Source organism: Rutidosis leptorrhynchoides, chromosome 1 (genome assembly GCF_046630445.1).
Source record: "Rutidosis leptorrhynchoides isolate AG116_Rl617_1_P2 chromosome 1, CSIRO_AGI_Rlap_v1, whole genome shotgun sequence".
Taxonomy (NCBI): Eukaryota; Viridiplantae; Streptophyta; class Magnoliopsida; order Asterales; family Asteraceae; genus Rutidosis; species Rutidosis leptorrhynchoides.
The window spans coordinates 154,025,552-154,040,905 of record NC_092333.1 but is presented as its reverse complement, the minus strand read 5'-3'; the positions used below and the strand labels follow the sequence as shown (position 1 = coordinate 154,040,905).

Below are 15,354 nucleotides of genomic sequence, written 5' to 3'. Positions count from 1 at the left end.
TTAATAATTCACTTTAATAATTCATACTTTAATAATTCACTTTAATAATTCATACTTTAATAATTCACTTTAATAATTCATACTTTAATAATTCACTTTAATAATTCATACTTTAATAATTCATTTTAATAATTCAAAAATCTATTATAAATAGAATTCAATAGGTTTCATTATTTCATAGAAACTTGAAAATATATTTCTCTAAACTCTCTCAATCGATTTATATATATATATATATATATATATATATATATATATATATATTTGCTCTGTATTATTTCAAGATATTATTAGTATACATAAAATATTACGACGGAGTGCTGTCCGAGTGATTGCAAAATAGTTTTTTTGAATGATTCGAAGCTAAGGAAATTATGGGTTATAGCTATGGAGGTGATGGGTATGGTTCATGGGTATGCTCGTGAGGTCAATCTAGTGTTTATCATCTCTGTTGCGTCTACGTACTTTTCTGCAATATTGAATCTCAATATTGATACGTTCGTGAATCCGAGGCCAACCTTGCACTTGTTAAATGACGTTATATGTATTTTTACTATGAAATACAGTATTGTGAGTTTCATTTGCTCCCTTTTATATATATTTTTGGGACTGAGAATACATGCGCTGTTTTTATAAATGTTTTACGAAATAGGCACAAGTACTAAAACTAATTCTACGTGGGTTTAAACCAGAAATATACCCTTAGCTTGGTAACATTAAACTACTTGTCTATGTACGGTAGGCGCGAATCCTAAAGATAGATCTATTGGGCCTGACAAACCCCATCCTGACTATGGGATGCTTTAGTACTTCGAGGTTATTTGAAACACACCTGATCTGGTGTACTTCAGAGGGTAAAACATGAACGTTAAGGCTTGTTACCGGGTGCCTACAACTTATAGAATACTTTTATACACTTGCGAGTGTACATATATTTATAAACGGAAATCTTGTGGTCTATTAATATATTGAAATGATTGTTATGATAAACCTATGAACTCACCAACCTTTTGGTTGACACTTTAAAGCATGTTTATTCTCAGGTATTAAAGAAATCTTCCGCTGTGCATTAGCTCATTTTAAGGATATTACTTGGAGTCATTCATGACATATTTTGAAAGACGTTGTATTCGAGTCATTGAGTTCATCAAGATTATTATTAAGCCAATTATAGTTGGATGTATTATGAAATGGTGTGCATGCTGTCAACTTTCGTTGTAAAGAAAGTTTGTCTTTTAAAAACGAATGCAATGTTTGTAAAATGTATCATATAGAGGTCAAATACCTCGCGATGTAATCAACTATTGTGAATCTTTTATAATGTATATGAATGGGTCCTTTCAGTTGGTATCAGAGCGGTGGTCTTAGCGAACCAGGTCTGCATTAGTGTGTCTAACTGATAGTCGTTAGAATGCATTAGTGAGTCTGGACTTCGACCGTGTCTGCATTTTAAAAGTTTTGCTCATCATTCTTGTCGGAAATTACCTGCTTATCAATCTTAGTCTAGACACATCTTATTGCATTAATTGCATGAATAGTGTATAGATAAAATTCATATCTTAGCGTATCTGTTAATTCATATCTTAGCGTATCTGTTACTGTAAACTTTGCCTGACATATTCCGTAAATTCCTCCGTAATCTACGAAACCTTTTGTTCTATATAATTAGAATACCACCCGATAGCCGGAAAATCATTTCATATCGAAAAATTCTTTATTCAATCGTACGAAATGGAATTCGTCATTAGTTCAAGTCCCTCGGATTCCGAAATGGAATCCCACTCAAGTTCCGAAAGTAGTGTGACCGGAATGGATCAACCAATTAGTCATCATCTATTCTGGATGAATTGGGGATGGGTTCGTACCCTCCTTAATCATTGGAGACAAGAAGAAGGTGATCCCTTCCATCCACCACATTGCCCTCTTGACGAAGAACCTGAAGCACTTACCAGCGAACCTATCTGAAACACCATTTTCTCTCTTATTTCTAGAGTATCTCATCACGATTACATACTACACCAAATTCTAGATTTTATTTATCCGCTCGTCCGAACCGACAATCACCCCGGTGTAATAGAAGAAGTCAACGAGCTTCGCGCTCGGGTAGTGGCTTTGGAGAATATGGTGCAAAGGTTACAAACACCAGCACCAACACCAGCAGCATAAACAGTACCACCATCAGCATCACCAACAGTACCATCACCACCGCCAACAACAACATTCACATCCCACACCACAACATCACAAATCTGTATCTCAAACATCAACGCCATACGCCCTGTAAATATCCAGGAATATCAACAACAACAAACGATGAAGTATTAATTCATAAACTTCATTGAAGAGATATCTCTGCGGCAGTTATGTAATCTCCAAAATCTTAGAGATTATTTAATTCTGACCGTAAATCGGATGAGTGAACGGAGATGGTAGAGTAGAAACTTTGATCGAAAATGGTGTCCGATTTACAAGCTAGAATTATTTTACCAACAGCATCAACAGGACCATAGCATCATCAACACAGTCAGTGCCGTCAGTATCGTCAGAATCAATAGCACCTGTAACATCACAAACTCTGTCAGTTCAAGAATCATTATGGACATCATTACGAATCAACAACAAATATATTGTATCAACGAGTTATGAAGTATTAACTCATTTCCAATCGAAAGATTTATATGTATATTTTATATGTATAAATTTTTAAACCATAATAAATCTTCCCGTACTAAGCTAATATGTGTGAATCTTAACTACTCAGTTAATTCATATTACAAATATGCAATGATGTACGTCCTTCGTCCGCAACTTAACCATCGTTAATTACAATCTCTGTCTCAATTCAATAAAAATCCAATTCATAATAAATCAAGTGTATTATTCGAATATATGTTTGATTTTACACTTTCATCATCGATGTACTCGAAACTTTTCAAATAACATCATTCGTACCTTGCGATGTTCACAAGAATTTCACGAAAACCAACAAATAACAAAGTAATAATCCATAATTTCAATATTATTGAAGAAATACTTATGCAATTTATAAAGTTTTAGGGATTACTCAATTCTAGTTCCAACCATAAAACAAATGAGTTTAATTTAATATTAACTCATTAAATTTATATTACATCTAAAGAAAATATACACATATATTTTCATAAAGACTGTAATAAATTTCATTTTGTACAAAATATTAATTGTGAAAGTTTCTTTAACGGGTAGGTAATACCCGAGAGATATATAAATTCACAATTAATATATTACATTTTTCGAAACTGATTCAGCAATCATCAACTATACTCCCTACTTTCACAACAATATCCATTCTTTCATATAAATTAAAACAATCATACTCATTCAAATTCAATAACATATTCTGATTTTGAAATCGCATAATTCAATTCGAAATATAACCAGTATCATCACTCTTAGGTTCCTATATCTTTCAAAGCTATACTTTGACTTTAAAACTGTGTTAGAACATCATATGTATTAACGATTACAATATGTGCTCAAACCCTTCGAAATTCCTGAAGACACTTCAACTAAGGAACAATCGAGATGATGATCCAACCACATGTTACCCACAGTTATACACCGGAAAAACTCTCAAAACCCAAGTCATAGTTCGACACGTATCCGTGTTAGACCCTTTGGCATTTACTAGCTAAAATAACTTTTCAATTCCGTTTCAAAATAGACAGTTTTGTCACAGCTCCAGCAAGTCAACTTCGACTTCTCAATCAAAACAGTCTTATTATAACCTCGATAGATATGTTGCCCTTTGGCCAACGTTACCGGGGAATCGTTTATATTCACCACATTAGCAATAAACTTACCAACAACTTCACTGATCTTTGACTTTCAAAAAAAAAATCATTATAATTATCGAAACCCTATCATATACTCATTCGTACATTATAACAAGAATTACCATACCAATTATTGAGAATCAGTAATCAGTATTTTGAAACCTCGCAGTATGTCTACATCAATAATTACATATACACACAACGTCTACCTCCAAGACTTACATTCTTTGAATGAGAAATTTCTAAAAAACACCCTAAACTGCGAACCAGTTCTCGAAATTTTGAAAAATGCTGATGAAGCAGCAAAAACTGTAAACGACCTTAACAGTAAAACGTTGGATGATAAAGGATAGTATATTGGCAAAGCTCAGAAAAAGAGAAGATTTGGAACTGGAAAACGGATTGAGCAAAGTATGAAGGAGGTTGTGGACAAATCACAAAGGCTGAACCTGCCTTCAAAGAATCCAAATGATTCAGTACTTGCTGAAGTCATTAACGAATACCTAGCTCCTGACTCTAAACCCCTACGGACAATATCCTTCATCATCCTCTGATATTAGACATTCTAAGATATCATCGTATCTTTCATTATAAATATCATCCATACTTCTGAAGATATTTTTATAATTATTCTTATCTAAAATCATTTACCTCTTCGTGCTATCTGTATTATATCATAAAAGAAACTATTTTAGTTTCTAAATTCTGAAACATTCGAGTTTAAAATAGGAATATTCTTGAAGAAGTGTTGGGAGCTGAAGCATGAGTTTGTATAATATAATGATACTTGATCAACGTGATTATATTACAGTAATTCATGTTGAGTTTCTAAATGGAACATGATGATTGACAGATCATAACGTCATCATGTGCTATGTTACACGACTCTTGTATTCTCTTTGATCTCTAAATATCAAGAAAATATTTCTTGATGATTCAGCCTTTTCCGAGGTATTCTGGTAATTTGACAAGTCAAGATCGTGTCATTACAATTTCCTTCCTAGAACATTAACAATGTTCATTCCGAAATTTATATCTGCGAATTCTGGACCATTACAAGCGGTGCTTAATTGCAAGAAGAAGAAACGAAAGGACAAAATTTCCGAACTAGAAATGGGAGTATAAATCATAGCAAATAGAAGAGAGCATTAACTGTGGATGACAATGATTATAGAAGAAGCAAGGACTTTGAAATATAAGGGAAGATATAAAACCCAACAACAACCCAGAAATCACAAACCGTATATATCAATGCATATAGCAATATAAAGACACGGGAGAATTAAAAACACTATAAAACCAAGAGTATAGTAGAAGTAAATAGATTCTTCCGGAGGCAGATGAAAAAGAAGAGCGACAGATATGAAAGTGAGGAGTATATCAAGAATCAGCACTGGATGAAGCATATTGATAAATACTTTAAATTATGAGTTGAGAAGGTGTGAGTTGTAAGAAAACAAATGAGGTGGATTTATAGTGAAATATCCGACAGAGAAATCAAAATGGATTATCGCATTAATTCGAAGAGGATCATAATTTCCTTGATCGCCGAATAATCAAATCCAATATAGATTACAAAGATTTTCTTTTCGGAGATCAATCATGATGACGTCAAAAGATACGACGAATCACTATTATCTTATTTCATTCATTTACGATAACTTCACTCACACGCTTCGAGTAATCGAATTATTTTATCCATTCTTCTTGAACATGATAAAACTCTATAATCATTATAATAACATTCTCATTGTTAGTCATGACGACCTTTATCAAATTTCGGGGACGAAATTTCTTTAACGGGTAAGTACTGTGACGACCCGGAAATTTCCGACCAAATTTAAACTTTAATCTTTATATTATTCCGACACGATAAGCAAAGTTTGTTAAGTTAAATCTCAAGAATTTTAAACTGTGTTCATACATTCATTATAACTTCGACCAAATTCCGACGATTCACGAACCGTTATATATAAATAGATATGTATATGTATATATATATATATATATATATATATATATATATATATATATATATATATATATATATATATATTATAACTTGAGAATATTAATAAAGTATTAAACGTATAATACTTTACACGAACGTATTTGTTTCAATATGATTTTCGACGAAATAAAAAAAAATATATTAAATGATTGAATTATCAGAAACATTGAATTATGATTACAAGTCTCTGTTGAGAGATCCACAATGATTTGAGAAAATCTATTCCTCTTAACGATATTCAGAATAATTTGTAAAGCTATTTATAAATAAAAACAAAAAGTGTCATTTACGAAAGTTAGACAAAAGTTAGTGGAGAATTGGTTTTCATAATATTCTATTAATCCATTTTCAAACGTACAAAGACGTTTTCAGTTTAAAAAAAACTTTATTATTAAAACGTATATAACTTTTATAAATATCTAGAATCACTTTTGACAACTCATTACTTAACCAGTATAATAAATATAACGCTATTTATATTTTATTTCATTAAATATATATAACGATTTAAATTAATATTATATATATTTATACGCGTATTATACATACATAGTTTTTATACTTTTACTATACTTTAAATTTACCTTTACTTTACTTTAACTTTAATAATTCACTTTAATAATTCATACTTTAATAATTCACTTTAATAATTCATACTTTAATAATTCACTTTAATAATTCATACTTTAATAATTCACTTTAATAATTCATACTTTAATAATTCATACTTTAATAATTCACTTTAATAATTCAAAAATCTATTATAAATAGAATTCAATAGATTTCATTATTTCATAGAAACTTGAAAATATATTTCTCTAAACTCTCTCAATCGATATATATATATATATATATATATATATATATATATATATATATATATATATATATATATATATATATATATATATATATATATATATATATATATATATATATATATATATTTGCTCTGTATTATTTCAAGATATTATTAGTATACATAAAATATTACGACGGAGTGCTGTCCGAGTGATTTCAAAATAGTTTTTTTGAATGATTCGAAGCTAAGGAAATTATGGGTTATAGCTATAGAGGTGATGGGTATGGTTCATGGGTATGCTCGTGAGGTCAATCTAGTGTTTATCATCTCCATTGCGTCTACGTACTTTTCTGCAATATTGAATCTCAATATTGATACGTTCGTGAATCCGAGGCCAACCTTGCACTTGTTAAATGACGTTATATGTATTTTTACTATGAAATACATTATTGTGAGTTTCATTTGCTCCCTTTTATATATATTTTTGGGACTGAGAATACATGCGCTGTTTTTATAAATGTTTTACGAAATAGGCACAAGTACTAAAACTAATTCTACGTGGGTTTAAACCAGAAATATACCCTTAGCTTGGTAACATTAAACTACTTGTCTATGTACGGTAGGCGCGAATCCTAAAGATAGATCTATTGGGCCTGACAAACCCCATCCTAACTATGGGATGCTTTAGTACTTCGAGGTTATTTGAAACACACCTGATCTGGTGTACTTCAGAGGGTAAAACATGAACGTTAAGGCTTGTTACCGGGTGCCTACAACTTATAGAATACTTTTATACACTTGCGAGTGTACATATATTTATAAACGGAAATCTTGTGGTCTATTAATATATTGAAATGATTGTTATGATAAACCTATGAACTCACCAACCTTTTGGTTGACACTTTAAAGAATGTTTATTCTCAGGTATTAAAGAAATCTTCCGCTGTGCATTAGCTCATTTTAAGGATATTACTTGGAGTCATTTATGACATATTTTGAAAGACGTTGTATTCGAGTCATTGAGTTCATCAAGATTATTATTAAGCCAATTATAGTTGGATGTATTATGAAATGGTGTGCATGTCGTCAACTTTCATTGTAAAGAAAGTTTGTCTTTTAAAAACGAATGCAATGTTTGTAAAATGTATCATATAGAGGTCAAATACCTCGCGATGTAATCAACTATTGTGAATCGTTTATAATGTATATGAACGGGTCTTTTCAGTTGGTATCAGAACGGTGGTCTTAGCGAACCAGGTCTGCATTAGTGTGTCTAACTGATAGTCGTTAGAATGCATTAGTGAGTCCGGACTTCGACCGTGTCTGCATTTCAAAAGTTTTGCTCATCATTCTTGTCGGAAATTACCTGCTTATCATTCTCGACTGTTCGTAGGTTGGGTTTCGACGGGCTAAGGTGTCTAAGTGGATCGTTTGGGGTTTTCTTAGATTTGTTGGCCATCGGGTTTCTCTCCGGTCTTCTGGTTGCGGTCTCGAGGCAGGTGTTCTTGGGTTGCCCGGCGAGCGTTTTTGTTTCGGGTTTATGATGGTGTGGGATGTTACGGTTGGCTGTGGGGGAGGTTTTGCACTTGCTGACTTCAGTTCAGGTGAGGACTTTTTTTGAGGTTTGGTGGTCTTGGCGGTGGTTACGGCAACATTTCAATTGGTTATCTATTGTTAGGGAGTCTTGTTTGTCTCCATGTTTTGTTTCAATGTTTCAATGTATTGATTAGTTGTATTCAAGTGCGTTTCATGTTGGACGCTAGTGTAGTTCTCAAACAGATGTGATATCTGTCATGTAACGCCCCAGATCATCAGATCTCTTTTTTCTTTTATATAATATATAATATGTATTTTCACCAAAAAAATAAAATAAAATAAAATTTGATCCAATTGATCTGTGACTCGTTTTGACCCGTTATCCAAACCGACTTAACCTGAACCATTTTGACGTATTTAAAAAATTGACCTGTTTGACCTATGATCCATTTCAACCGAAAACCATTTTGATCTGTTACCTAAATTAACCCAACCTGACCCATTTTTCAGACTTACTTTAAATCTTTAATCCTTAAAAAATTTTCACCTAACTACTCCGTGGTATGTATTCTAAGAGATTCGGAATATACGTGAACAAGTGTGAAAATATAATTTATTGTTAATTAAAATTTGAAACTTATATAACTTAATAATTTGAAATTGAATTGCTTGCAAATCAAGTACCATTTAATTATTTTATATATTCATATATACTAAATTAAATCAAATAAATAATTACAATTATATTATTATAGTGCATATTATATAAATATACAGATACTCCTATATCTAATCAATGTCATACCCACAATGCGTACAAACTATTGCAATTAAAACCTTATTAATTTAGTTTATGTTAAGTTACCTTTTTTAAAAGATCATTATATACTTCAATTTAGGAAAATGGTTTTCTTCTTGAGCTGCTAGTATGTCAGCAAATATTTATTTATTTTATTTATTTTATTTTTTTGAAAGGCAAGTAAGATTCTATTTATATAATAAAAAAGAACACGAAAGCACCAGCAAGAAGCTAGCAAAAACATCGATCGCAAAAACATACACGAGACCACACACAAACACACGAAACAAACAAACTCCAAACCCTAAAGAGGCATTAGCACGAAGACACTAAAACACCCAAAGATATTAAGGAGACTATGAATCCGAGTCCGAGGGTGCACAAGAGGAACAACATGAGCAGCAACCATCATCGTCCTCTTCCGAATTATGCATCACGTTCTCGATAAAGTATCTTTCATGCCAACGGAAATTTTCTCGACGTCACCTTCGCTTCATATTACACCTTCCCCAAACGTGTTTAATGAAAAGACTTTTAATCAATGGGGGGATTTTTCTCGTCTTAACACGAAAACGCGCAACCGTGGTCACGTCCTGCAACTCGACATAATCGCGTATGTTTAGACAAGGGTCACCTACATCCCGATCATCGGAACCCAGGCCCAACCCATTTGTTGTAGAGTTGCCCATGACAGATTCAATAAATTGGGCATGCCCAATTGGAGTGCTAATCTCAGGCCCACTATGTATTGTCGATGGTACATGTGCACCAGAGCTACAATCCCTCGTGCAGTCAACCGCCACTCCCACGTCACGCGTGCAATTACTATTCTCGAAACCTGAACAGCCGGCGTGGGAAACACAGCATCCACTTTCGGCCCTTGAAATTCGTACATCGACGATCCATCTTCCGAGGTTAATTCTGGTAAAGGCTCAACCGGAAGATTATCAGATCCAACCGACTCTACCGGAAATTTATCAGGTTTATCGGATAAAGACCCATCAACGAAGCAATCGACCTCCTGGATAAACTCACCTTCTTCTATATCTTCTTTTCCATCTGATAAAGACTCAGATTTAATTGAATCATCTTCTTCATCATCGGATTCATGTTTTAATGAACCATCTCCTGGTTTTCCCATGTTATCAGCATCAGAGGATTCGGTAATTACTTCCTCACTTGAACTCCTATTTTCTCTCACGCTAGTGACGTTCACTTGTTCTGACTTGGACTGAAATTCATGTTCTGAGTTGGACTAAAAATTATTGGGGTTGGAGTTGTCATAATCGTTTTTTGCAGCAACTCCTGTATCCGCATCAAACTTGTTCTGATTCACTTCGACCAAAGACCAAACTAGTCGATCTTTGTTAAAGCTAAAAATGAGATTATGATTGTTCACGGACTCAGGGAGGTTAATTTCGATATATCTCCCACCGATTTTTAACTCGATACTATTATTCACCAGAATCTGCGACATCTTGGTTACATTGGTGGAACCTGTAAGAGAGTCAGCAAAGCTTTTCCCTTCCCATTTTGATGGAGTGGACAGCCCACGACTCCAAGGGGCAGGTGGAAAGTCATCAAACCCATCGACGTTCAATTTTTTCTCACGATCCATACACGATGAACGATGCACAATATTTCTTTCTAAGACCTTGTATGCGCGAATCCACCTTCCATTAACTTGTATGGAGTTCAATGTTTTTGAGAAAGAATCGACATCAATAATGTCGACAAAACGAACATACCCGAAGCTTTGACCGCTCGACAATCTCTTTCGAGGAAAGAACACGTCTTTAAGAGTACCGAACTTCTCGAAAACGTTCCGGCAATCCACTCGGGACCATGATTCCGGTAAGTTGAGGATCAAAAATGACGTTACTCGATTATCACCTGACTTTGTACACGAGTAGCCATTTGGCTTCGACATGCCGATCAAAGCATCCTCAGCCGAAAGACTGGTCGGCGAGAAGGATGCTGTCGGAAGTGGGAGGTTGTGATTTATAGTTGCCGGAGGAGTAGTTGTCGGTGGGAGGAATGTATCAAATTATAATTTGAGTGAGGCTACTGTTTAAAATACCTGTAATTTAGAATCATGCATTTAGATCATCCTTTTGATGAGTGTATGTTAGAGGTAGAATATGTCAGCAAATAAATACATGTGGAGTTTACGTAAATTTCATTACGAAATTTCTATTTCGAACAACCTCCCTTTCACTTTTTTCATAACTAAATTTTCTTTTGTTCATAAACCCTACCACGTACCCAACACATTCTTGTTTTGTTCCATAAACCCTAAGTTTCGATTTCAAGATGTGGTATTTACATCATTTGACTCAATTACTCGGATCTAATTATACGATAGTTGGAAGTGTGCTTGTTTGTGTAGGAATCGTATTCCAACAAGTTGTTTCACGAATTCTTGGTAACCAAATCGAACTATATTTTCGCAAACTGTTAAATTATTTCAATCCTTATTTCAGCATTAAATTCCATGAATACTAATTTGAATAGTTGATGATAATTACTTCATGGAAAACAAGGCCTACAAAACCATCGAATACTACCTAGCCGACAACTCGGTTAATCGAGCCAGACGTCTTAAAGGAAACAAGTTCAAGAATTCGTAATCGAATGTTGGCCTAACTCTGGATGACTTTGAAGAGGTGGATGATGTGTTGAATGGGATTAAAGTGTGGTGGTCTTTCGATAAAAAGAAAAGCTTCTACAAGATCACTTGCTATCGAAAACACCGAGATTTTGCCAACAAAGTTTACTTGCAACATGTGCTCAAGGAAGGCGAGATTATCACTAGACAAACTAAAAAAAGAAAGATCTATGCTAACGCTAGGGTTGATAATCGAGTGTATTGGACTTGCACTATGTTTGAGCACCCATCTACTTTTGATACACTTGCAATGGACCCAAAAAAGAAGAGGGTTATCATGAATGATCTAACTAAGTTTCGTGACTCGAAAGATTATTATAACAAGATTGGTAAGGCGTGGAAACGAGGTTATCTTTTATACGGCCCACCAAGAATTGGGAAATCTAGTATGATTATGGCCATGGCCAACTTTCTTGACTATGATATCTATGATCTTGAATTAACATCTTTGAAAAATAACATGGAGTTGAGGAAGCTACTGAATACTGATTGGGACATCAGGTAAATCGATAATTGTGATTGAGGATATCGATTGTTCGCTTTATTTAACTGGTCAAAGAAAGAACAAAAAAGAGAAACAAGTTGAAAATAATAAAAAGAAGGAAGATCAAGAGAAAAGTGAAGTGACTTTGTCAGGGCTTTTAAACTTCACCGATGGCTTATGGTCGGCTTGTGGTAAAGATAGACTAATCGTGTTTACAACGAATCATGTCAAGAAACTTGACCCGGCTTTTATTAGAAGAGGACGAATGGATATGCAAATAGTAATGTCGTATTGTGGTTTCGGGGCGTTTAAATTTCTAGCTAAAAACTATTTGGATATTGAAATGCACGAGTTGTTTGAAACTGTTCGGGGATTGTTGGAGGAGGTCAACATTACTCCAGCAGATGTTGCGGAGAACTTGATGCCAAAGTCACAAGAAGAGAATGCTGATGTTTGTTTGAACAATTTGATGATGAAGTGTCTGGAGACTAAAAAAGAAAAGGCAAGGTTGAAAGCTGAAACTAAAATAAAAGAAAAGGCAAGGTTGAAAGCTGAAAATAAAATAAAAGTAAAGGCAAGGTTAAAAGCTGAAAATAAAAGGAAAGAAAAGACAAGGTTGAAAGATATAAATAAGGTCAAATCTGAGGGAGGTGAAATTAGTCAAAGTGATGATGAAGAAGAATATTCAAGCTATGAAGAAATTAGTGATGATTAAGAGGTTGTTTACAGTAGGTCTTGTTCTAGATTTGAAGTATATAGTTTACCATTTACCAAGTTATTCAGAGTTGTTTCTTGTTCCCTTTCATTCTTAAATACTGTTTAATTTTAAGTCGATCTGTTTTATTATATTTATTAAATAAAGTTTACCTATTTGTTGATAGATAATGAATGCCCCAAACAGCCAGAAAATGTTTTTTTAAAATAGTGTTTTTTATAACATTGTTTACAAAAATAAAAAAAGATAAATGTTTTATAAAAATGGGATAACTGAAGTTTAAAAATCCGGTTTTGTGAAATCCGAAGTTTCAAACTTCGGTTTTGTCCTTTTTGCAGATGAAACCCTAAATCGAAGTTTCAAACTTCGGTTTTGCAGAAAAACAATAGATTCGAAGTTTGAAATTCGGTTTTACAGTCTGCACCACAGCACAACAATAATGGATTGAAACCTGAAACCTTATCTTGTCATGATCAGATTTATTACCTTTTAAGATTTATTTATATCACCATTATCATCAATTCAAACATAACATCACAAAGAACACAATTACATCTCAAGCAAAGCAAAATTGAGCTCCATACATCAACAAAATCATTCCTTGTAATTACAATAGACACTAATACCACATTCAAAAAATGACTACAATTTGTCCATTCATGGTTCATTTTCTTTGGGGATGTCATATTCCTTTTCAAAATGGTTGGCTTACTGGTAATAACACAACAAATAAAAGGAGTTTTGTGTTGAACACCAAGGTTAACTGTATGAACTTAAACCAAATGACATATAATTATGTAGGGGCTAATCAAAGATCACATACGTTGAAAATGATCTTGTGGGTTCTTTTAAATGGAAATGAATGCAAAAATGAACTTACGGATGATTACACTTTGGAAACAATCTATTTTATTTTTCAAAATGATCCAACCTATCAGGCTCAAATTGAAATTCAGTTTGAGGAACTTTTTCCAACCACACAAAGTTCAGGTTTTATGGATCTTATTTAAACTGTGGAAGGTGGTCCATAAACATCTCACAAACAATCAATAGTTGTTGATGATGAACAACAATGACAAGATGAAGAACAACAACGAAGAGATGAAGAACAAAATGTAGTAGACTCAGATGATGGTCTGTCCACTGCAAGCGACGGTACAGTTTCTCATTATAGCGTTGAAGAGATTGTTTCTGGTGATGAAGGTAGAGAATAGGAAGTGGAACCAAATCCGGAGCCTGCCTCAGTTTCACGTTTCGGGTTTGTTAATGAAGGTGAGGGTAGTAATGTTTTTCCATTCGATAATGACCAAGAAGCTTCATGGATTTTTATGATAAAGAGACCGGTTTTATTATAAAAGGAATGGTATTCCAGACCAAAGCCGAACTTATATATGCTGTTCGGAAATAGAATATAAACAATAATAGGGAAATCATTATTAAAGATAGCAGGCATGGTTATTGGGAAGCAAATTGTAGAACAAATAGCCCAAATTACAAGGGTCGATAAGAAAGATACTATTGTTGCTGGACTGTAAGTGGTTCATGTCAAAAGAGATCCAGGGTATGGAATATTTCAAAATAGAAAGATGAACACACTTGTTATGGAAACATCTTGAAAACAACCGTTGTTTAACTTATAGCTTAATTGCTAGTGAAATTTTCCATCAAGTAAGTTTAAACATTGCGTTTCCTGTTAAGAACATCCAAACACAAATAAAAATTGCATGGCATGTGGATGTCCATTACGCTAAAGCATGGAATGCTAGGCGTATTGCAATCATATGATTGTTTGGAACTTGAGAAAGTAATTTTGTTCATCTACCAAAGTATTTAATTGAATTAGTGTTTACCAATCCAGATACAATTGTTAAGTTTAAAAATGGACCTCGAATTGAAGAAGGTGTCGACAATTCAAATATGTGTTTTGGGAATTTGGTTCAGCTATTAAAGCATATAAAATGTGTATCCCGAACATTTGCATTGATGTCACCCATTTAAAAGGTAGTTACAAGGGTAAGTTGCTAACAGCAGTTGGGAAAAATGCTAACACTCAAATTATGCATGTTGCCTTTGCAATAGTTGATGAAGAAACTAACGATAGTTGGTTTTGATTTTTAGAAATGTTCCAAGAACTTGTTGTTGGAAACATAAAGTTGCGTGTCATCTCTAATCGACACCAAGGTATCCTACATGCAATGGGTGCTCAAAACAGTTAGGAACATAGGTACTGTTTGCGCCACATTCGCAGCAATTTATTGAGCAAATTTACAATAGTTGCATCGCTTAAACACTTGTGTTGGACAACCAATTCGATATCCAATCAAATACTCTACAAGAATTTTCTCAAAGCCATCAAAAAAGCTAGTATAGAGGCTTGGCAATATTTGCATGATGCTGATTTAAGCATGTGGACTGTGTATAGGGACAAAGACAGGAGTCTTTGGGGTAACACAACGACAAATATTGCTAAGTCCCTCAACAATGTATTACGTCATGCTCGTATGATGCCGATCAAAGCGTGTAT

General features: G+C 33.6%; 1 protein-coding gene across 1 annotated transcript; it reads left to right on the top strand.

Annotated features, from left to right (window-relative positions):
- The first annotated feature begins 10,891 nt into the window (after window positions 1–10,891).
- Window positions 10,892–12,830, top strand: LOC139890317 (AAA-ATPase At3g28610-like). The gene is given in 4 exon segments (XM_071873207.1): window positions 10,892–10,956; window positions 11,055–11,106; window positions 11,630–12,121; window positions 12,123–12,830. Coding segments are annotated over 4 exon segments (1,317 nt in total).
- The last annotated feature ends 2,524 nt before the right edge of the window (window positions 12,831–15,354 follow it).